Below are 23452 nucleotides of genomic sequence, written 5' to 3' on the forward strand. Positions count from 1 at the left end.
CTCAAAAGATTCCCATATGGGGTGACCGACCAGAAAACCTCAACCCATAATTTATATTGAAATAGATCGAGCCTTTCAAAAATTTGGATGAGTAAATTTTTCAAAGAATAATTTTTGAAATGCATTTTGATTATTGTAGACATTTAATTTCTCCGACACTTGACAAATGCTTGGACGTGCAACTCCACCACTTTCTATACAAACAGGTAGATACGGACAAATCCTTTACTGTATATTTGGAAAACAATTAACAGTGAAAATCACAAAAAGTTTCCGGTAAGTCATGTGATTGTAACCATTTATTTACCGACTCAATTCCTTTCCTTTATCTGTTTTTTCTTCTTCCGCTCTCTCTCATTTCTGGTTCATTTCTTGAGCTCTCTTCACTTTACCGTTTCTCTATTAGAAGAAGATGTCAACTGTGGAAAAAGTTGTCGGACAGCTCCTCTTAGCATTCCTTCAGGGGATCTTCGATAGGTCGGTCACCTCTGAGTTCAAGGACTTCCTTCGCCAGTGGAAGAAGATCAAATTTGACGTGGAAGTGAATTTTTTAGTATCAAGAATACTAAATCCAAAGTCCGCCATGATGTTGGATGAAGCTCATGATGAAGTGAAGCAGTTCGCCAGCGTTCCTATTTCGGGCCAATATTGGAAGATCGCCTTGGATGAACTGGAGTCACTGAAGCAGACGTCAGACATGATGCAGTTCTTATCTGATGAAGCTGAAGTGAAGCAATTCACCAGCGTCGCTGTGAAAGTGTGGCTTGACCATCTCAAACAACTCCTTTATGATGCGGACGACATATTGGATGATTATGCAACTGAACTTGTACGCCTGAAATTCGAATCTGCTCACCCAACCCAACAGGTACGCAAATCTGTTCCTCTGACTCCATCAAGTACTGAAAGTAGCATTAAAATTTTTTTGAAGTTTGGTATAGAATCTGCTGTCAAGGGCATCAATGAAAGGTTTGAAGGAATAAAAGGCATCGAGGATAAGTTTTACAACTTCGCCGAAGAGCTGCAGGGAATTAAGAGTTTTGGATCAAGAGTAAGGGATATCAACCAGCGGTTAAAAAGTGTAGCAAGAGAAGGAGTTGCTACAGGTTTGAACTAAAGCATGGGATCTGGGTCCTCTAGGCCCAGGGTAGTGAGTCAAAGGCCACTGACGAGTTCTTTGGTGGATAACTCTAATATTTCTGGCAGAGAGGATGATATGTGGAAGATTGTTGATTGGTTGCTATCGGACGAAACTCCAAGTCTCAACAACAATGGTAATAATTTCTCTGTGCTGCCCATAGTCGGCATGGGTGGATCGGGAAAGACGACCCTTGCTCAACTTGTTTATAACTGTGACAGAGTTAAGAATGTTAGAACTCCCTATGGGTTTGAGTTTGAAACCCTATTGAGGAAACCACACAGGAAAAACAAGAACACGAATCTAATAAAATTATGGAGGATCGATTTGTACCTTTCACCTAGTATGCTGAAGATGATTGATGTTGGTCACTCCCACTTTCGCTCTCTTGGCTTGGCTATGGATCTTCTACAGCCCCTTAAACCTCCTTGATTCTCTCACTTTAGTGGTAAAGTGGGGAAGAGTGAATAATAGCTGTAGGGACCCAAAACCTAGTATTTATAATACTGTCCTGCACTCAAAACCCTAAACCACAATGGGTTGAGCCAGCATATCCCTAAGCTTGAGAGTGGACCGAACCGGTTCATGCAATTTGACTCTCACCCATTTAATCAACCCGAATAATTAATTTAGCCCATAAATCCAACAATCTCCCACTTGGGCTACATTAATTATAAGGATGTCTTTTAAATTGGTGTGGCCATAGAATCTTATTACATTAACCACTCTTACTGTGATTCAGTTGAAAAACCACTCACATCGAATAACAGCAGAAGATACACCTCAATATACGGCATACAACTTTCTGTTATTACAAACATAAGTAAGTTTCTTAACACGAATCTATGTGGGATACCATCACAGAAATATTGACATATCCTCAAATTACACTGTTGTCATTCCATGTAGGTCCTTAACTGTGATATTAACCTTCACTGTGGCAAATCGCCTTTGATCTGTGGTTAATATCTAACTGTGGCCTTCCGCCTATAAACTGTGGCAAATATTGCCTATGAACTGTGACAAATACTGTCTTAAAATGTGGCAAACATTACCTTTTGAACTGTGGCAAAATATTACCTATAACCAAGACAATTACTGCCTATAAAAACATTCTTAAATGAAATCATAAACCAAATATTTCAATAAATAACTGTGCATAATGTAAATGCTAAAACTTAACCATAATTCATCAAACTGTGCCCCAAAACATACGGGCTAAGGTTCAAAACATAAACAAATACTAAACAAAATCAAAGCTCCCACTAATCAAGCATTTCAAATAACTGTATGTAAAGAAATCCTAACTACTTGATGGGACCAAATTTTACTTGCTCTCAATTACTGGTGATCATTCTACCTCACCCTTTCTTGGTATCATCCTGCTTATCAACCCCAGAATTCTTCCTCTTCTCTAACCATTTCTTGAAAATAAAACAGTCCTTCTTCACATGTCCTTTCTTATGGCACCAGAAACACTCTACGTTGTTGGTATTCTCTTCATCCTGAGCCTTTTGAGATGTGTCAAGTTCTTGAGAGCTATTATTCCTGTCATATGGCTTGGCGCTTCCTCTGTTGGAAAAATTTTTGTTCCTTCTGCTTGGTCCACCAGAAGATCCCTTGTGGAAAGTTGCATGTGCACTCTCAAACCTAGTTTGTTTCAATTTTTCTTCCTCTTGAGTGCAAATGGAAATTAGCTCATTTAGGCTCCAATCGTCCTTCAGTGCAATGTAGGTAGATTGGATAACCTTATACTGACTAGGGAGGGTATTCAGTGCAATATGTACAATATATTCTTCATCGATCTGTATTCCAAGATCCTTAAGTTTACCAGCATCAGTAGCTACACCCAAAATGTATTCTCTAACACTCCCACATCCATCATACCTTGTATTCATTAGCCTGGTCATCAATGTGGTTTTCTCAGCTTTCTTGTTGTGTTGAAATCTACCTTTAATAGCATCCAGGAATTCTTTTGCAGTGTCTTTGATCTCTATGTTCCCACGTATAATTTCAGGAACTGCCTTTTTTAAAACCAGTATGCACTTTCTGTTTGCTTCAGTCCATTTCTTAAACTTGGTCCTTTCAGCACTTCTGCTCGAGTCTGTGAGAGGCTCAGGTTTAGGCTCCCTAAGTGCCAAGTCTAAGTTAAGAAGACCTAAATGCAATTCTAATTCTTCCACCCACTTTTGATAGTTGTTACCAGTGAGCATTGGGATGGAAGACACATAACTTGAGGGAATGGCCATCTTACTACAGCAGTAACAAGAACACAATACATGCCAAATATCAAAATATAAATCATAATATAAAAGCATGTAATACTATCAATATATTTTAAATAAGAGTTACAACTAAAAATGTATCCCTATCCTTTGGGACAGGAATTAGCTGATGCTCTTATATTCTTCTTTTAACTGTGAAAACAACACTAACTTCGGAATTCAATCACCTTTGGGCAAAAGAACTCCAAATTTAATGTCCCTTTCTGAAATGTAGATAATTATCCTCAAACCTTGATGACATAACCTTTGGGAAAGTATCATCTTTACTGTTGGGGAAGATACAATCGAATTGAATGTACCACTTTGGTGGGTTTCACTCAGTTCTATCATATCTTTCCCATTGGAGATATATATATTTATGTTCAAAACATACATATAAATATGTCACTAGGACAACAATAACTATACAAGAGTTACAACCGCAGCTACATTCCTATCCTTTGGGCTAAGAATGCACTGGTCCTCTTGTAAATTCATATTTACTGTGAAAAGAACAATAACTTTTGAAATCCCCTCACCTTTGGGCTTAGGAACCTCTAGGTTACTGTCATTTTCTTAACTTTGGTGACATCACCTTTGGGCAAATGTCACCTACATTGCTACCCTGTGGAAAATCATGAAATAATAAGATGTACACTTTGGTGGATTCCACCTCATCATTTCATGGTTTCCTAAAGCAAAATTACTTCGCAACTAAGAATGAGCGGAAGCTTACACCCTTTTCCAGATTAACATATTTCAATTTAAAAACCTTTCCCAATTTCATGGTAACCAATAACATATACATTTTTCAAAGCATTGATTTATACTCTCTTGTTTCAATGATTAAAAATAAATACAACATACAATTTTAAATAAACATATCATTAAAAATTAGATCATTACATGTATTTTGATTTGATTTAAAACTCCTACCCAACTTAACTCATTTAAGCAAGACATGGGCTTTAGGTCTAGTGTCAAACAATCATGGGTTCAGCCCATTATTTAATTTACATGGGCTTTAAACTTAATATCAAACAATCATGGGTTCAACCCATTATTTAACATCTTAAAATCAAGTTTGGTAGTAGAAGTTTGACTCCGACTCCAACAAATCCCTGTGGGAGCCGATAACCTTTCTTTCACCCTTTTTATTTTTTTTATTTTTTTTAAGGATCAAACAGTGGACCTTTAACCCATTAGACTTAAAACAGTAAAACAAAACTTTTATTGAATAACTAAACATCCATGGGCTGAGCCCATTATTTATTTTAAAGAGTGGGTCATTTCTTTTGTTTTCTAAAACTTTAAAGGACAACCCATTACGTTTTAAGAAGTGGCCCATTTCCATTTTATAAGAAAATAATAACTTAAAAGTGTGATAGACCGAAGTTTGGGTCTATCATCACCCACAAAAACAAAAAACCTATAACTAAACCCTCTTCCTCTACCGAGAGAGAGCAATGACATCCGAATCAGTTTTTTTTTTTCTCTCTCCTCCGGCAGCCAGTTCCCGGCGACACGTGCCGGCGCGTCCGGAGGTTTCCGGTGACTTGCGGCATACCGCCGTGACCGTCTTCTCGTGATCTACAACTTTCGTGAAGAAAGTTTTCCCATACAGAATTTTTAAATGATGGTAAAATTACGATTTTTATGATTTTCATGATTTTTAATCAAATCAGGTTTTAAGTAATAATCAAAATCTTCATGTACAAGAAAAATTCAATTGATTCTTGTCCCATGTGGTCTGCTCTGATACCACTTGTTAGAACTCCCTATGGGTTTGAGTTTGAAACCCTATTGAGGAAACCACACAGGAAAAACAAGAACACGAATCTGATAAAATTATGGAGGATCGATTTGTACCTTTCACCTAGTATGCTGAAGATGATTGATGTTGGTCACTCCCACTTTCGCTCTCTTGGCTTGGCTATGGATCTTCTACAGCCCCTTAAACCTCCTTGATTCTCTCACTTTAGTGGTAAAGTGGGGAAGAGTGAATAATGGCTGTAGGGACCCAAAACCTAGTATTTATAATACTGTCCTGCACTCAAAACCCTAAACCACAATGGGTTGAGCCAGCATATCCCTAAGCTTGAGAGTGGACCGAACCGGTTCATGCAATTTGACTCTCACCAATTTAATCAACCCGAATAATTAATTTAGCCCATAAATCCAACAAAGAATTCGAAGTATTTTGATCTGAGAGTGCGGTTCTGTGTATCTGAAGACTTTGATGTTGTGAGGTTGACCAAAGAAATTCTCAAGTCAGCCACCGGGTCTACCCCTCCTCATGATGATTCACTAGAAGCACTACAGTTGAAACTTGAACTAAAATTTTCTTGTTGGTTCTGGATGACATCTGGAATGAGGACTAAAAGAAATGGGAAGCCTTAAGCACCCCTTTTGCATATGATAAGCCAGGAAGCAAGATATTGATTACAACCCAAAACAAAGGTGTTGCAACAATGGTGCGTACTATTCAGAAAGATCATGATTTAAAAGGTCTATCAGACGAGGCTTGTTTTGAGCTTATTAGAAAGAATGCTTTCATGGATGAAAATTCATCTGAAGCAAATCAAAAGTTGGAAGTATTTGGAAAAAAAATTATGAAGAAATGTAAAGGTTTATCTTTGGCCGTAAAGACACTTGCGAGCCTCTTGCAAGATAAAAGGGAGAATAGTGAGGGGGAAGATGTTTTGGAGAATGAAATATGGGATCCTGGTGAGATCTTTCCATCGCTCATGTTGAGTTACCATCACCTTTCACCACTTTTGAAGAGATGTTTTGCGTATTGTGCTTTGTTTCCCAAAGACTACGTCTTTAACAAGATTGAATTAGTAATCTTGTGGATGGCGGAAGGTATTATTCAACCAGAAGGAGATAAAAGGCTAGAAGATATAGGGGTTGGGTATTTTGATGAACTATTTAAGCGGTCCTTCTTTGAGTTATCTAATAATCCCCAAGCATTTCAGCCTACTTTCTAGGGGTGTTAACAACTAGCCCGAACCGATAAAACCAACCGAAATTGACTGATAAAACCCAAACCGAACCAAATCGATCCTTATTGGATTGGTTTTGGACTGAGGTATGTTGGGACCGGCTAAAAATCGGTCCAAACCGAACCGACCAATGACCAAACCGAAACCAAATCGAATGAAACCAATAAAAAAAAATGATTATGGTATTATAAATTGGTGAATTGACTATCCATTTTTCACAATATTAGTGAGAATTTTTTTTATTTTTTTATTTTTTATTATTGTAAGGGGAATTGTTACAAATCATTGAATATCAGGTTATGAATAGAGAAATTGATTTGTAAATTGTAATAATGCTTCCATTGATTTCCTTGTTCACTAGACAAAACTAGTTGGATAGTTAAATGAATGATTAGGGATAATAGGGTTCGTTTGTGATTTTAATATTAATTATCTTCTTAGTAATTTGTTATCCATTGGTTTTAATATTAGTTGTCTTACAATGTTAAACCATGATTTAATCATAATCGTAAACTTAAAGTGTTTTGTTCATCAAATCTTATCACTGTAAGTTATGTATGTAAGATTTCATTATGGTTCAAGCCCAATAATAAACTGATCTGAACCGGTATTAATCCGATATTGAAAAACCAACATAAACCAAAACCAAAACAGACCGAAATGGAAACTGACCGAAAATCAAAGTTCCTTAATGGATTGGTTTTGGTCTCCCTCATTCCTAGACCAAAACCTATTCAACCCGACCAAAACCGAACCGAACTGTCCAATTGACACCCCTACTACTTTCAGCGATCACTTATCAGAAAGACTTCACAGCAAGTCATTCTTTGATTCATCCAGTAACATAGGATTGGGATTTGTGATGCATGATATAGCACGATTCGTTTCAGCCGGAATATATAGGAGGAGAGAATATGATAATCCATCCCAAATTCTTGCAACAACTCGTCACTTATCCTACCTTATGGACAATTGTAATGCTGAGGCAATGCAATTTGAGCGTATGACAAGCATACACACCCTTGTAACTCTAGGTGGAATTGTGGGTGTCCCCAGGTACATTTTTCCTGACATGCAATTCCATTTCCTGCGTGTGCTGCATTTAAGAAATTGACTCAATCTTAAGTTGCCTGATTCAGTTAGCAAGTTGAAACATTGAAGGCTTTTAGATCTATCATTTTCTAATATTGAGATATTACCTAACTCAATTGGAAGTCTTTACAATTTACAAACCTTGGTCCTAGCTGGATGTTTGCAACTTAAAGAGTTGCCTGAAGATATGGGTAACCTCGTAAATCTTTGATATATTTTTCTCCCATGGGCTTCATATACAATATTAGTGGGAAACTTAACTAGCCTTCAAACGCTGATTACATTTGTTGTGGGGTCAAAAAATATTAGTGAGTTGGGGGACTTATCCCAACTCCGTGGGAATTTGGACATTTTCAATTTGAAAAATGTAGGCACCAATGGAACAAATGCCATGGTTGCCAATTTAAAGAACAAGAGACCTTATTGGGTTACGATTGTGTTGGAGTCATTATGAAAGTGAAGATAGTTTTCCTGATTTGGGGAGAGATGAAAAAGTAGAAGAGGATGTACTTGACCAACTACAACCTTCTGCTAATCTTGAAGAGCTATGGATTGTAAACTACGGTGGTACAAGATTCCCAAGCTGGATAGAGTGTCCTTCTTTCTCTAATTTAGACACTGTAGGTCTCATCAATTGTCGCAAATGCAGGTTCTTGCCTCATCTTAAGCTACTGCCCTTGCTCAAACAACTATTCATCTCCAGTTGCAATGCTATAAAAATGATGGGAAGTGAGTTGTATGGGGATGGCTCGTCATCAACTACTAAGCAATTTCGATCATTGGAGAAACTAATCATTGAAAATATGGAAGAGTTGGAGAAGTGGCCCAAAGTGATTGAAAGAAGAAGGTAGGGCAATTCCCTTGCCTCCGTCATCTGATTATAATTGGATGCCCAAAGTTAATGATGTTCTCTCACCGCTTTCCTAGCCTGGTGCAACTGGAGATAAAAGAATGTGAATACCTAAGAGAACTACCACAACTTCTTCCTTCAGTGAAATTGCTGGACATTGAGCAATGTCCAGAACTGGTGGTATTTCCTACACTTCCATCGATTGAGAAGTTGATTTTGGACGGATTTGATTAGATAGCATCATCATCATCATCATCATCATCATTTTCACTACCATTATCATTGGGAGTGGGTAACTTAACTAGGTTTCTGAAGTTCAGAGCATTAATGGTACTAGATGATGACAAACAATTCAACATTATCTATCAAGCCCCTCATGATCTGTCCAGCAATACTGAGCATTTATGGTGCCTTGACCTCTCTTCAACTTCCATGAAATTGTTAACGCAGTCATTGTATAGGATCCAGAGGCTAGAAATGTTGAAAGTCTGCGATAATCCGGAGCTTGTCAGCTTACCTGATGACATCCATAAGATCGAATGCTTACGCTTCTTGGATTTGAGTGGCACTGGCATCAGGGTCTTGCCCACTACATTTGGGGAATTGTCTGAGCTTTGTTACCTAGATCTCTCCTATACTCCAATTGAAATGTTACCAGAGTTGTCCGTGGTTACGCTGGAAGAACTAAGAACATTGAAGCTCTCTCACTGTACTTCTCTTTATGGGTCTTTTCATTACATGACTGGGTGGAAGAACCTTCAGTGCTTGGACCTGTCCTACACTGGTATTGAAATGTTACCAAAGTTTGTAGGTAACCTTGACAATCTACGAAGGTTGTCGATGGAAGGTTACTCTCATCTAGCTGGGTTACCATGTGACATTGTTACGTTGTCAAAGGGTGTCAAATTGTGGACTTCCATGCCGGCCAAATTAGGTAACTTAACCTACAAAGCTTATGCATGCTTTTGTTTTGATTAACTTATTTATTAATTCCTTTATTTTGGTAAATTAGAGCTGCATATTGGGCCCCATTAGGTAGTATGCAGGGCCTAGCATGTGGCAGTGTCTAGGGTGAATCCAGTGCCTTGGGCGTTGGTTTTGAGCTTCAGTTTGAAGAGCAGGCATAGCATGTGTGAGTTTGTATTTAGTGTGTTCTCTGCCTAGGGTGAACTTAGTGCCTTGGGCATTGGTTTGCAGCTTCTGTTTGAAGACTAGGCATAGCATGTGTGAGTTTGTATTTAGTGTGTTCTCCCTCATTCTCTCTGTCACTCTCTTTTATTTCTTTAATGTGTGTGAAAAAAATTCCGTTGGACAGATCACTGGGTATAAATTAAAAAAAAAAAAAAAAAAAAAAAAAAAAAACAATGATGCATAAGGGTGCAAGTTTAGCCCAAGTTATTCACCAAAAAAAAAAAATTAGACCAAGCCCAAGCCCAAGCCCATCAAAAGTCACCTAAGAAAATCAAGGTTTGTGTCAGACTTTTCAGACCATAGGCTATGCTTGGCAGCCAAGAGAAAAAAATAAAATAAAAGAAAAAAGTACATTTTTTGTACTTTTTTCATAGAGTTAAGAATTTTTCTTTGCATTTGGTATGTCTTTACTCAAGAGAAGATTCCTTATTTTAAATTCAAAATTTCTCTTGAGAATTGTGAAATTTTCTTTTGCTCCCCCAAAAATTTTCTTACCAAAAACACAAGAAAACATGAGAAAATATGAAAAGATAATAAAACAAAAAATGAATTATTACACAATGATTTCCTATGTATCTATCTCTCTCTCTTAAATTCCAAATTTTAAAAATTTTTTTTTTTCTTCTCTTGGTAACCAAACATACATACTCTTTTTATTTTCTCACAATTTCTTCTCTTTTTTTCTCTTTTCTTTTTTTTTTAGATTCTTTTTTCTTTTCTTTTCTTTTCTAGTTTTTTTTTTTTTTTCTTTTCTTTTCTTCTCTTGACTACCAAACATAGCCTTAGGCTGAATTTAGTTAAGATTTTCTGGCCGACAAAATGGGTCAGACTGGGTAGAGCGGATCAAGTTCCGGTAAGAGAACCATTTTTATACGGAATAGTTGATCCATCGAATAAAAAATTCCTGTGATGAATTTCATCTGTGTGGATCAACCCGTACAAGAATAATTTTCGTACCAGAATGTTCTGATCCACACTCCAGATTGGATCGCATTGACTTTCAATCAGCGTGTTTCTTTCTTGATTCTTTATTTTCTTCGATCCTTCTCATTTGTTCAGGGTTTCATGCACATCCGGATCTCGCCTCCTTCTCTTTCCCTCCATCGATGACCATAGCATCTGTCGATTGTGAACAGCAGCCCACAGGTACTTTATCTCCCCGAAATTCTGTGCTCAAATTCAGTGTGCAATATTCTGATGTCTAGTATACCACACGGACCACATGGGATGAGATAGTTGACTTATTATTGTCTGGATTCCATCAAAAGCAAGATGTGTTGATATATTCTTGATTTATTTGACGATGAATGCATTTCACATACATTTCCTGACTTTTCTTTGCTTGATGAAATCTATGTCTGGACCCTGGAGATTTTTTCTAGCCCAATACGCACCTAATCGAGACCGATCAGCCCGTAACTTGACTATTAATTCACAGTTAATAGTCCAATTTGTGTATTTATTGTAAATCTCCATCTCAAAGGATCGATCTAATAAACAGAGGTATATGTTCATGGGTATACGAGGAAAGGGATTGTCCTACTTAGAATCAATGTGAAACTAATAGACTAACATTTATTGCCCTAATTAGCATATTTATGATTTATTTATAGCCAATTAACCCGTTTATAAGAAAATTATAGCCCACTAAGATGAGCCTCATTATGTACCAATAACCTACTGACCAAATAGAAATTTGTTTATTTAAAAGACCACAACCTGATTACATCCTATGATACACAGTCCAGTCCACATCTCCCTTTACAAGAGTAAGGAGATCAGGAGAAAACTCCGTTGGAAGGAGACAATTTCAGCTGCACCCAAGGATTAAAGTATCGGTATCGGTCGCCGTATCGGTCGGCCAAAATTAAGATACGTATCAGAGGGTATCGTATCGTATCGGAGATACACTAAGATACGCTAAAGATACACACATAAATGGATAGGAAACATTTTTTTAAACACTTTTGCATAAAGAATTTGTTAAAAAAAACTATTGATAACATGTATTATGCATAAACACTAAATTGAGGGTATCGTACTAAGAATTCAAGGTCTGTAGTTGTCCCATAAATGTAAAATCTTTGTTCCCAACCTTGATTTCCACTTTAGTTAGAGAGAAATATGGCTGACAGCAACTTTGGAACAAAAACCTTCAAAAAATCGTTTTTTTTCTGAAAAATTACTCATATTGGCCATTATATGACCGTAGCCGATACGTATCGATACTCATCGATACGTACCGATATATATATATATATCGATACTCACAGATACGTGCTGATATATACCGATACGTACCGATCGATACATACCGATACTCACCGATACGTACCAATACATACCGAAACGTACATTTTACCTCAATTTTATATTTTTCATAGAGTCGTATCGAGGCATGTCGTATCGTATCGATGTGTATTAGTGGTGTATTGATGCATATCGATATGTATTATAGGATATATATCGATACGAAATGATTTAAAAAATTCAATGTATCGTATCGATGTGTATCGTATCGACCGACTAAATTTAAGATACGTATCGGAGGGTATCGTATCGGTATCGGAGATACTTAAAACCATGGTCCCACTTATACACCAAATTTGGTGCTAGGCATGGTTCCATGTGGTAATTTAAGTTGTTTGTAGTGCTAGGCCTTGAACAACGGTTATTGTGTTACCACCATCCCTGTTCTTGTCATTTTCTTCCACTTAGAAATATTTTGGTGCTTTAGTAATATTGTTTAGTTTCATGGTAAAATATTTTGGGATATAAAATATTAAAGTTTAATGAAGCATTAAAATATATAATTGGTTTTGATCTCCTGATTGGTTATGAAGTTAACTGACCTCGTGCTACTGTAGGGCCTGGGAGGGATAAATGTATGCAGTCTTACTCCTTACTTTGTAGGAGAAGTTGTTTCCAAGTTTCAAACCTTTGATCCTATATGTAATAGCTTTGTCCCAAAAAGTGGTATCGGGATTATAGAGTGGAGAAAGTGGAGAATCATGGTGGATGAGACCTAAGGCAAATCATTGGTTTTTAGGATTTATAGTAGCAGTACTGTTATAGCAAACACCAGCATATACGAAAAATAAACGTACACATATCCACACAATACACAGAGATTTAATAAGGTTCACACACCGATGTGGTGTGCTATGTCCTCGGGCGAAGAATAAGATATTTCACTATATAGAAGAGAGATTACACCTAAACAGTGGCAAGAAAACTCGCTCTGAAACCTTAGCTTAAAAAAAACCCCAATATACAACTACTTACTCAACAAGATGATAGTACATTATATACTCCTCCAAGTCATGGGTTGATCCATCGGCCCAAACCCTCTGCTTCCATCACAAATCTCAGAAAAAACTTTATTCGGATAGCCACCAAAATATGTTTGAGCGGGTCATTCATTAAAATGGATCAGGAATTCGAGACAAACTTAGCAGATACTAACAATGGTTTAGCAGGGTAAGGAGATGAAAATGGAAAAGGATACAAAGATGAAGAGTTCATAGAAAAGGCAGTGGCCATTGTGAAAGGAAATGTAATCAATAAAGCTGAATTAGAGTGAACCATAACTGCAAATAGTCATTTATAGTCATTTATAGTGATAAACAGATACATTACTTACATGTGATAATGTTGGAAAGGAAATCTAAAATATGTTACTATCTTCTAGACTATTATTGGAGTTTGGAACTGCTACACATAAGTTCACCTAGATGTACATGTGAAGATCCAACAGTTTTCTCATGGAAGCAAAAGGGACAGGTCTTAGATCCTCACATGTACATCCAAGTGAACATACACGCAGCAGATCCAAATGCCTATTAGTGGGAGAAAATGTGAAAGTTTTTTACATCATTGAAGGCTAATTGTAAGCATGTGTTAGGGTAGTTACTAAAATGTGGAAGTTTTATATGTAGTCAAAGGACAATTGTATGCATGTGCTAGGGCAATTATGAAAGAGTGGAAGTTATATATGGAGTTGAAGGACAACTGTACCACTGTGCTAGGGCAGTTAGGAAAGTTTTAGGTTGTGTCTTGATGGTCAAGAATGTGCAACTAGTACCAAAAGAGCATAAAAAGCTCTATTTTTTTTCTTTTGGAGAAAAATAATCTTCTTTGGTAGTGTGGTGCTTGTGCCCAGGCACAAAGAAAGGCAAAATGATACCGAACTAAAATCGGCTATGCTGCCAAAAGAAAGGAAAAGCAATATACAAACACAAGTGAGCGACCCCCTAAGACACTCAGTGGCAAGCCTCAAGACAACCCCAAAACTGCGAAGGAGCAAAAAGGAGGGAAAAAGTCCCAAGTTAAACAAAACCAAGGGATGCTCCATGAAGTACAGAAACACTAATAGCACTGATAGTAAAGTACTAACTAGAAGACAATATGGGTTGAATATAGCATTTGACCATAAAGTATTGATTCCGAGAGGTTTTTCTTCTTGACACACCCCAAATCCATTAGGGGCTAGGGCTATGTGACTCAGAAGAATGTCCTAGGCTATGGTAGAATAGCTAAGATGTCCTGCCAAGAATGACCCTAATCTGTTTAGGCAAGAGAAGGAATAAAAATACTTAAATTATGATCATTGTTGTGAACGAATCAAAATAAACCCCAACTAAGCTATGAGATAGTGGTAAGAAAGGGGTTGAACCCACAGAGAACTAGAAGTCTAAATCTACTAAGATTGAGGTGAATGCTATTTTAAAAAATCAAATTTTGTAAAATTTATAATTGAAATTAAAACTAAGTAAGCCAAGTAACAAGAACAATAATTAATGTGAAGAAGTTATCCTTAGGTCTCGAATCCGTTTTGGTATTATTACCAACCTCTGGTTCACATTTCAGTTCACTGAAACTACAAGTTCTAATGCAACCACAAAAACACAATCTCTGACTGCCATAAGCATGACCTATCCTCTGTCCCTGAAACAGTGCCTCTTCTCAGTTTCCTGGAAGATTACTCACTGTTACAAGGAAGCAAACCCTGTCGCTGATTACCTCGCTAAATCTGCTGCCAAAACAGAAAGCTCGGGAGCTATAGAGGAATTTCCTTCCCATATTATAGAGGAAATCAGAAATGATATGTATTCCAAGTCAAGGTTTAGATTTTGCAAATAGCTATGGAGGACCCTGCTGATGGCAATGCCAAAGGTGGGGTCCTTCCTTAGCTAAGGATTCTTTTTGATGTACATTATTTTTTTTTTTTTACTCTCTTTTAATACAATCCTCACTTCTAGCAGAAAAAAAAAAAAGCATAACCTATCCTATCAAGCACTATCATCTATCACTTTCACTTAACACACTTAGTTTGATTGGTTAAATGCCGTCATTAATGCATGCCAAAAATCAATATAAAATATCATTGCTTGAATAGAATAATTGAATCATAGAGACAAATATTCTAAACTAATTTAACCATTAAAAATCATTTAGAATGGGAAGGGATCTTTAACATAAAACAATCAAGTATGAATTCCAACTAGAAATTAAATAACAATAACTCAAAATTTCATCTAAACCTAATGATAGAAATGGGACTTAGCCGCTCATGATACTAATGAATGAAGGGCAGCAATGATGATGGTGGTGATGAACCCTTGGCACAATAGCAATCCTCTCTGTGTAATGTTGTCCAAGTGAATCAGTCTACAAGAAGGTGCAATCCAAGAAGAAAGGAGAACTATAAGAACCCAGAAAGAAAAACTAGCAAGCGGTAATGTATGTGAGGGGTGCGATATGGCAGCCTAAGTCCTAGAGAATGGGTATGTAGCGTCTCCCTAAAGAGAAGGATGGAGAGGGATTTATGGGAGAGAGAGGGAGAGGGAGAGAGAGAGAGAGAGGTGCGTGTGAGATGGGAGTTGGTATTGGATTAGGAAAGAAAAAGGAGAGAGAAACGTGGGTAATGGAGGGTGGTAGTGGATAGGGGAACTAGGAGAGAGAGAAAACTAGCTTAGGACAAAGGGGAGAGAGAGAGAGAAACGTGGGAAGCTAGTGAGAACCGTGGGTACGGTGAGATGGGAGAGAAAAGAGAAATTGTAAGAGAGAGATAGGAGAGAGATCGGCCAGATGAGGACACAAGAGAGAGATGGATCATAGGAGATTAGGGAGAGAGAATGTGTGTGTGATGTTGGAGAGAGTAAACATGAGAGAAAGTAGGAGAGGGAGAATAGAAGAGGAGAAAGGGAGAACCGTGGGGTTTGTCTCTCCTCCTCAATTTCCCTTTTTTTATTTTTTTTATTCCCTTCTTCTCCTGGAAATCTCAAATCTGCCCTTGATCCTTTGCCCATGCTTTTAGACTGAACCATCTCCATCCATTTAGCATCAAACCTGTGCACATCTCTTAAAAAACCTGCGATAAAAAATATCCAAATATGGGGTCAAATTAATCATGAAAACCTAATTAAAATTAACAATTGGATATTAATTTCATGAATAATTATGAACCAATCAAATTAACATAAAGTAAATCAACCAATTAAAAAGGCAACAAACTGAATGGGTGATAGCCTTAGGTGAGATGGCGATGATGCATTCCTTATCTCCTTCCTAGTTATCATCCTTTTGTGGCAAGCCTAGTTATCATCCTTACCAATACAATTTCCCTTCCTGCGATTTATCAAAGTTAGAATAGACATAAATATCTTCCTTCTAATTGCTCATAGAGTTTCCACAAATATAAGGTTTCCAGAAATTAATCCTTGTAAGTGATCTGGCCTTCCTTCTCCAAGGATGACCTATCATCTACTAAGGACCGTGGAGGTGTGAAAGAGGGGCTGGATTGCTTAGGTGGACCAAGTCCCGGGGCCTTGTTGGTGCAATTCGTAATCCTAACCGATCTCCTAAGGTCTTTTGGATTTGTACCCTTGGTCTTTATTGCTTCTTCACACAGCTCCAAGGGTGTTCACCACTTCACTCTAGACTTTTACTACCAGAGGCAAAGAAGGTTAGAAGAGTAATCCATCCAGCTGGCTTTGATAACAAAACTATCAATTGTCTATACTCCAAGATTTTAGGCCAAAATTAAGAGGCACGTAGGGGACAACAGATCATCCAAATAGAATCCTCTCAAGGTATTTAGAGTACATCCAATCAAACCCTAAATTCTTACTCTTAAATGTCAATTTTCAAATGAACATTAAAATCCCCCTGCAAGTTCCACAAAAAGGTCACCATCATGAATTTTTCTCATTGGGCGAGGATTGGATGAGCCCAAAAAATACTAGTCTGACAGATGTGAGAACTCTGTGTGACTGACTTAGTCAACACCAGCCTACCAGCGTAGGAGAGGAATCTAACATTCCAAGGTTGAATCTCTTTCCTAAGATTAATTAAGTAGAATAGGCATATACTCGTGGGCAATAAGATTGGACATAATTAAGAGAGGCCAAGATTTACATGAATTGGATTTTGTGCTCTAGATAGTCTCATTCCCTACATTTCCACATTATCTTGGCAACCAAACATAGCCATAGAGCTTTTATCTTGAGAATTATTGGGTAGAGTGGGAATGGAATTGACCCAATTTTCTTATGACCTTTTAAAGGGTTACAAAGCCTCCAGCAATTGACTCCATTTGAATATTGGATTTTTATATGAATTTGAATATTTAAAGTTAAAAGTTACCCTTTTTCAAAATTACAACGTAATTTTTTCCCTACATAGGAGCAAGTGCTCAATCAGAACTTCTATTAAACCTGTTAGTGCACGATTCTACCTTAATGCGAATCGGCACAACACAGATTAGAAACTGGTTCAAAGGGAGCTCTGGGAGGAAAGCTCCAATGCCTAAGTCAGACCTTAACTCAGAATGGAAACCTTAACAAAGTGCTTGATCTGATTAATTAGAGTCATACCTTCCTTATCTGTTATGGATCCTTTATATAATAGTTCCCTTGTCCTTCTGATTGGTTGGGAGGTCCTCTTTATGGTCAATGCGGGCTCTTCACCCATTGGTGGATCTACTTCAACTTGCCACTGAGCTGGCTAATTTTATAATGGTTAACTCCACCATGGTTCAACTTAAGCAAATGCTTGTTAAATAACCGTCTAACCCTCATCTAGTTAGGTTAAGAAGTGCAGTTAAGATCAAGGGCAGTTATGTCGACGTCGGTGCGCTTATGCTAACATGGACCTTTTCCTTATATGAGGCGAAATGTGGGTGTGCCGAGCATAGCGAACGCTAGTTCATGTTGAAGTCAAGTCTCATACTACAGATCACCATGATCGAACCCATCCATGCTTACCATCGAGCTCGGTCCAATATTAGTAGACCAATCAATGACTCTACTACGATCATGGTATATCAAAGTTAGTAAGAGAAATCAAAATTAAATCAAAACCAGTGGACCTTAATTTCTTCATATTTTGGTTTCATTCATTCTTACACCCAAATCAATAAACCAAATTAAAAGAAACCAATCGAAACCGACCAATTCGCACCCCTAATATTTGCTCATGCACTGATACGATCAATGAATCAAACTGAGAAATCTCATAAGATATCAAATCTCATGAAAGAGAGTGATACAAAAACAAAGTAAAGACCAAAAGGCAAATATTTCTTATTTAGTTGCGTTGTGTTAGTTGATCAACCCATCCCAATCTTTCGTAGTAAATACAAACAGAATGGATAATAGACAATTGCTTTGTATTAAAATCAAACCCAAAATTGTAAAACTGTTGAGCCATGGCACCAATAGTGCTTCTCTTAATGGAACCACCAGTAGAAGCGAAAGCTAAGCAAAATCTTCCCTTTCCATCATCTATGAAAATACTCCATCTCTCTAAAACCAGCTCTGTTTTTCCTTGAAAACGAATTGTCACTGTAGGAAATCCATTCAAGTCTCTGCCAATATTTCCATTGTAGCATAACATCCCTGGTCTTGGAGGTGGTATTGGTTTAACCTTGAAGCTTTTGATTTTCATCTGCTAGCTTTTTATATACTTCTGGTGGTACAAATGTGTATACTGCACCACTATCTAAGATCAAATTCCCAGGAGGACCAAATACCCCCGGAGAAAGAGGAAGACTTTGAGATCCAACTTTAATTTCAACAGGATTGACATGATACAAATTATCAAATGCGAAGGGAGTCATGAAACCAGCAATATGTGCATCTCCACCTATGATCACATTACCTTTGGAAGATGGATCACTTGCATTGCCCAAACAATAAGAAAATTTTTGGTGTGTATTTCCACCTAACTGAGAGACCAATGACATTTCAGTTGCAGAAAGGCCTAATACTCCACTCAATTTACCTTGAGCTGAAACATGGTTGTTAATACCACAACCAAAGGCCACATTCTTAGGTACCACAGTTCCATCAGGGTTCCTGAACAATAGGGCATCAGTGGCAATAATGTCATAGCTATAACTCCCATCAACATACTTATTATGGTATCGACACACATTATTGCTATCACAATCCATGTGGGGATCTAACTCACAATCTAAGGAGCCGCAAGTTACGTTGGCATAGGTTTTTGACTTGGTGCAATCATAGATTGGTCCAGTCTGTGGCTGGCAATGGTTGCAAGGATTGCACTGGATCCATAGAAGATGGCTACCGGTATCTATGACGGCCAAGACATCAACCGCTGGTGCGCCAATGGAGAGTTTTGCAACGTAGAAATAGTTATCAACATTAACATCAATTCGGTACTTACCACTTGTTCCTTTGGAAGATATATATGCATAGCGTGCAATAGAGCTTTCATATAATCTCTCAGCTTTGTCCCAAAAAGTGGAATCGGAATTATAAAGTGGAGAAAGAGGAGAATCACGGTGGATGAGATCAAAGGCAAATCGCGGATGTATAGAATTTGCAGCTGCGGTGTTAATGGATGATAAGCAGGTTAAAAAGAAGAAGATGAAGGGAGGGTCCATAGAGTGAAAATGAAGTCGCCATTGTCTAACCAAAGAAGAAAGCTGAATGAGATTAGAAGATGACTGCAAAGATTCATAAATATATAGATGTATACTACTACAAAGTGAAGTTAGGAACAGCTTGCAATAGCTGAATGAGAGTAGAAGATGACTGCAAAGATTCATAAATATATAGATGTATACTACTACAAAGTGAAGTTAGGAACAGCTAGCAACAATCTTGAAAATAATTTTACATTAAAATTTTCACGATTTTAAAAGATTTTCTACCAAAAAAAAAATATCTTGAAAGATTCTAAAAATAGATGCATTAATCACCTGTCATATGTAGTTGTAGAGAGGGAAACTAAGAAAGATTGGACAAGCTAGGCCAGTTGTTGTTAGTAAGACTTCCCATAGTTGGCAATGGGACTTTCCTTCTAACTCACAAGATGTTGTGTCGAACTCCCTTGGATACTTTTTCCAAACCCAAAATAGGAAAGTGATCAAAACACAAGCTCTCTATGGCATCGGCTGGTACGGAATTCCAAGCTATTGACCCTAAGCCTTATAGAATGCTGAGTCATCCCCCACTTGGGTCATGGGTAGGGGTGTCAATCAGTTGGTTAATTTGACTGGTTTTGGTCCGAAGTGAGTTGGTTTCGTGTGGATATGGTGAAATTGAAACCAAACAAATAAAAAAATATCAGTTTTAGTTTGTTTCTGGTTTTAATTCAGTCTAATTTTGGTAGTATTTAGAGCTCACGAAAAAGACCTCCATATGGTCTTTATTGACCTAGAGAAAGCGTATGACAGAGTACCTAGAGATCTCATTTGGCATGTCTTAGGGAAGATAAGGAGTTCATTAAATTATGTGAATGTAATTAAGGACATGTATGAGGGAGTGGTGACGAGTGTCAAACCAACAAAAGGCCAAAGTAACAAGTTCCCAATTACAAATAGGTTACACCAAGGATCAGCTTTGAGCCATTATCTGTTTGCTCTAATTATGGATGATCAAACCAGGCACGTACATCCAAGACCAGATCCTGTGGTATATGTTATTCGCTGATGATATTGTTTTGATTGATGAGACAGTGGAAGGGATTAATATTAAACTGGAGCTATGGAGATCTAACTTAGAATCAAGAGGTTTTAGGATAAGCAGATCAAAGGCAGAGTATATGATGTGTCCATTTAGTCAGACTATGAGAGGTGAGGAAGTGGCAAAACTTGAGGAACAAGAACTACCACAAAGTAACTGTTTTAAATATCTAGGGTCAATCATTAGAAAAGAGGGTAATATAGAGAATGATGTCTCCCACAGAATTAAAGTGGGATGAATGAAGTGGAGAAGCGCGACGGGAGTGCTCTGTGACAAACGCATTCCTGTTAAACTCAAGGGCAAATTCTATAGGACAATAATATGACCCGCTATGATATATGGGGTAGAGTGTTGGGCAGTAAAGAAGAGTAATTTGAATAAATTGGGTGTAGCAGAGATGAGAATGTTGAGAGGGATGTGCAGCAAGACCAGGAGAGACAGAGTAAGGAATGATTGTATTAGAAAAGAGTTCGAGGTTGCACCAATCCAGGACAAGCACCACGAGAGCCGATTGAGGTGGTATGGCCATGTTCAACGGAGACCCATGGATGTCCTAGTATGAAAAAGTGACCAATTTCAATTACATGGAGCTAGAAGGAGAGGTATATCTAAAATGACTATTGACGAAGTGGTAAGAAAAGATATGCAGCTGGTGGGGCTCGATTCTAATTTGACTGCGGATAGAGGTAAATGGATGACAAGGACCCATGTAGCCGACTCCTTGTAGGGGATGTTCCAAGGGTACTGCTTTGATTGCTACTTTGACTTCTTCTTTTACCTCCTTTCACCTCTTTTTAAAACTTCTATTCTTATACTTACTATTATCTTAGACCATATCAGATCCATGTAGCTGACCCCATCAAGTTGGGATAAGATTATGGTTGTTGTTGTATTTTGGTTCGACTTTGCTTTCTTGTATCAATTTGTAATCAGGTTGGTTTCAGCTTTGGTCCAATTTGTGTTTCATTTACCATGGAAATTTTATATAAAATTATGCAAAAACCCTTATTTTTTATGAGTTTTGGCTTGTTTTTGGTTTTTTACTTGGTTATGGTTTTGTTCAGTTTCTTCAGCGATTAAAACTGGTTTTGGAGTCATAATATCTCAAACCGAAAACAGCTCAAGAAGACTTTATTAGTTCAATTTGATCCAAGTTATTTTCGATTTGATCTGACTGATTTTACCAGTTCAGGCTAGGTTTTACACCCCTAGTTATGGGAAGGAGGAAGAGAACCTTGGACAAGCTGGCCTTGGATTTGATCTGCCGGTGTGGACCAAGTTGAACTTGGTTTAGGCCGTGCATGTGGACTGTCAAGCTAGGCAAGATTGATGTGGGGGCTGCTGGTTGATCGGCTGCCTTGAGAAGGTTGAATCTCTGAGAACAATGAGATGAAAGGCAAGTTGCATCACGAAATAATACCACTACTATATTAATGAAGTATACACTATATAGAGACAATTATATACTACAGCTGTTATATATATATAAATAATCAGCAGTGGTTTATTGATAAGACCTAACACAGTGCATGTGTGCAAGCTTCACAAATCTTTATATGGTTTCTAACAAGCACAAGTGCTTGTTACAAAATCTGAGCTCCTTTCTTCTTAGAAATGGCTTCTCTCACTCTCACTAAGACAGTTCCCTTTTCATTTACAACCAAACTGATGAACGAATCTGCAACTTCCTTGTGTAGCTGCCAAACGGCTTCTCCTCTATCTGTAGTTAACTATTTGTTATGGTCTCCACCTCACGAAATCTACCACTGTGTCCTTGCATGCCTATTTGGATGCTGATTGGGCAAGTAATCAAGATGATTGAACTTTTTTTTTTTTTGTGGGCCCTCGCAAACATTGAAACATTGCACGCTCTTCGAGAGAAGTTGAATATCTTCAGTAGCCAGTAGCCACCACTGTCACTGAACTTGCATGGATTCAATCTCTTCTCTCTGAATTGGGCATTTCCCTTTGCAAGCCTCCGTTGTGATAATATCAGTGGAACATATAGTGTCAATCCTTCTATAGTAACAGGTATGATTTTGACACTTCCCCTTTTATCATTAATCGTAGGATGAGAGCTTGGTGCTTCCATACCCTAATGCATTGGTTTATTATATTTCATAATTTTGTTCTTCTTCTTGTTGTTTGTCATTCCCTCACCCATCCCCCGACCACCCCCCCCCCCCCTCCTTTAGTCTTTGTAAAAACACGGTTCATTTTATGATATTTGAATTACCAGGCTACCACAAGATTGTCCTATAGCAACTAAGTTTGGAATGTTTAGAATGTTATACACTCATCGTTCTCTTTGGATATGTTTAGTATTATTATTATTGTGTTAAAAAAGATATATTGAAGATCCATTGATATATGAACAAATAAGAGACAGATAGAGGGAGAGACATATATATAGGCCACGGCCATTTACGGAGGCCAAGAGTCACCTTTGAAGCTTTCCTTTTCAAATGAGGCAATTAATAAGGTAATTTTGCTACTCCTATTTGTTTCTTTCAGGTGCATTGATTTTAATTAAAAGTTCCAAACTCCCAGCTATGAGAGGTGGTGTGAAAGATGACATTCGAATGACCTATAGTAGATTATGTTTCTTGGGCAATGTGAACAACAATAACAATGGAATGAATAACAATGGAATGTTGTCTCTTAATGAAACCTAGTGGTGCACAGTCGAATGAAGTATTATGTACGGTCCTATTGAAAATATAATGAAAGACATGTAGAAACGTAACCCTAAAACAATGCAGAAGATAATGGAAAAACAAAACAAACAATGCACACAGACAGCGGGACCGCCGTCCTGCCTGTCTAGGTGCTGCACCAGTACTCCCTGGATTAAACTGCGACGGAATACAAGACACCATACACCAACAAGACAATGAATTTTTTGAATGTTTAGT

General features: G+C 37.7%; 2 protein-coding genes across 2 annotated transcripts; one reads left to right on the top strand and one right to left on the bottom strand.

The window, feature by feature from the left end:
• Positions 1 to 225: 225 nt before the first annotated feature.
• LOC122084321 lies at positions 226 to 22026 on the top strand. The gene is made up of 3 exons (XM_042652474.1): positions 226 to 868; positions 10600 to 10686; positions 21730 to 22026. Exons 1-2 carry the CDS (start codon positions 413 to 415, stop codon positions 10648 to 10650), a joined length of 507 nt encoding a protein of 168 aa, XP_042508408.1. The 5' UTR covers positions 226 to 412; the 3' UTR covers positions 10651 to 10686; positions 21730 to 22026.
• On the bottom strand, positions 18464 to 19453 carry LOC122073440 (aspartic proteinase CDR1-like). Its single transcript, XM_042638034.1, has one exon. The coding sequence runs from the start codon at positions 19451 to 19453 to the stop codon at positions 18464 to 18466; it is 990 nt and encodes a 329-aa protein (XP_042493968.1).
• Positions 22027 to 23452: the final 1426 nt, after the last annotated feature.

Source organism: Macadamia integrifolia, chromosome 1, assembly GCF_013358625.1.
Source record: "Macadamia integrifolia cultivar HAES 741 chromosome 1, SCU_Mint_v3, whole genome shotgun sequence".
NCBI classification, from domain to species: Eukaryota; Viridiplantae; Streptophyta; class Magnoliopsida; order Proteales; family Proteaceae; genus Macadamia; species Macadamia integrifolia.

Coding starts and splice junctions, on each gene's coding strand:
- LOC122084321 (XM_042652474.1), top strand. CDS start 413: ATGTCAACTGTGGAAAAAGTTGTCGGACAGCTCCTCTTAGCATTCCTT. Junction 869..10,599: donor CTGCTCACCCAACCCAACAG/GTACGCAAATCT, acceptor TCATTTGTTCAG/GGTTTCATGCACATCCGGAT.
- LOC122073440 (XM_042638034.1), bottom strand. CDS start 19,453: ATGGACCCTCCCTTCATCTTCTTCTTTTTAACCTGCTTATCATCCATT.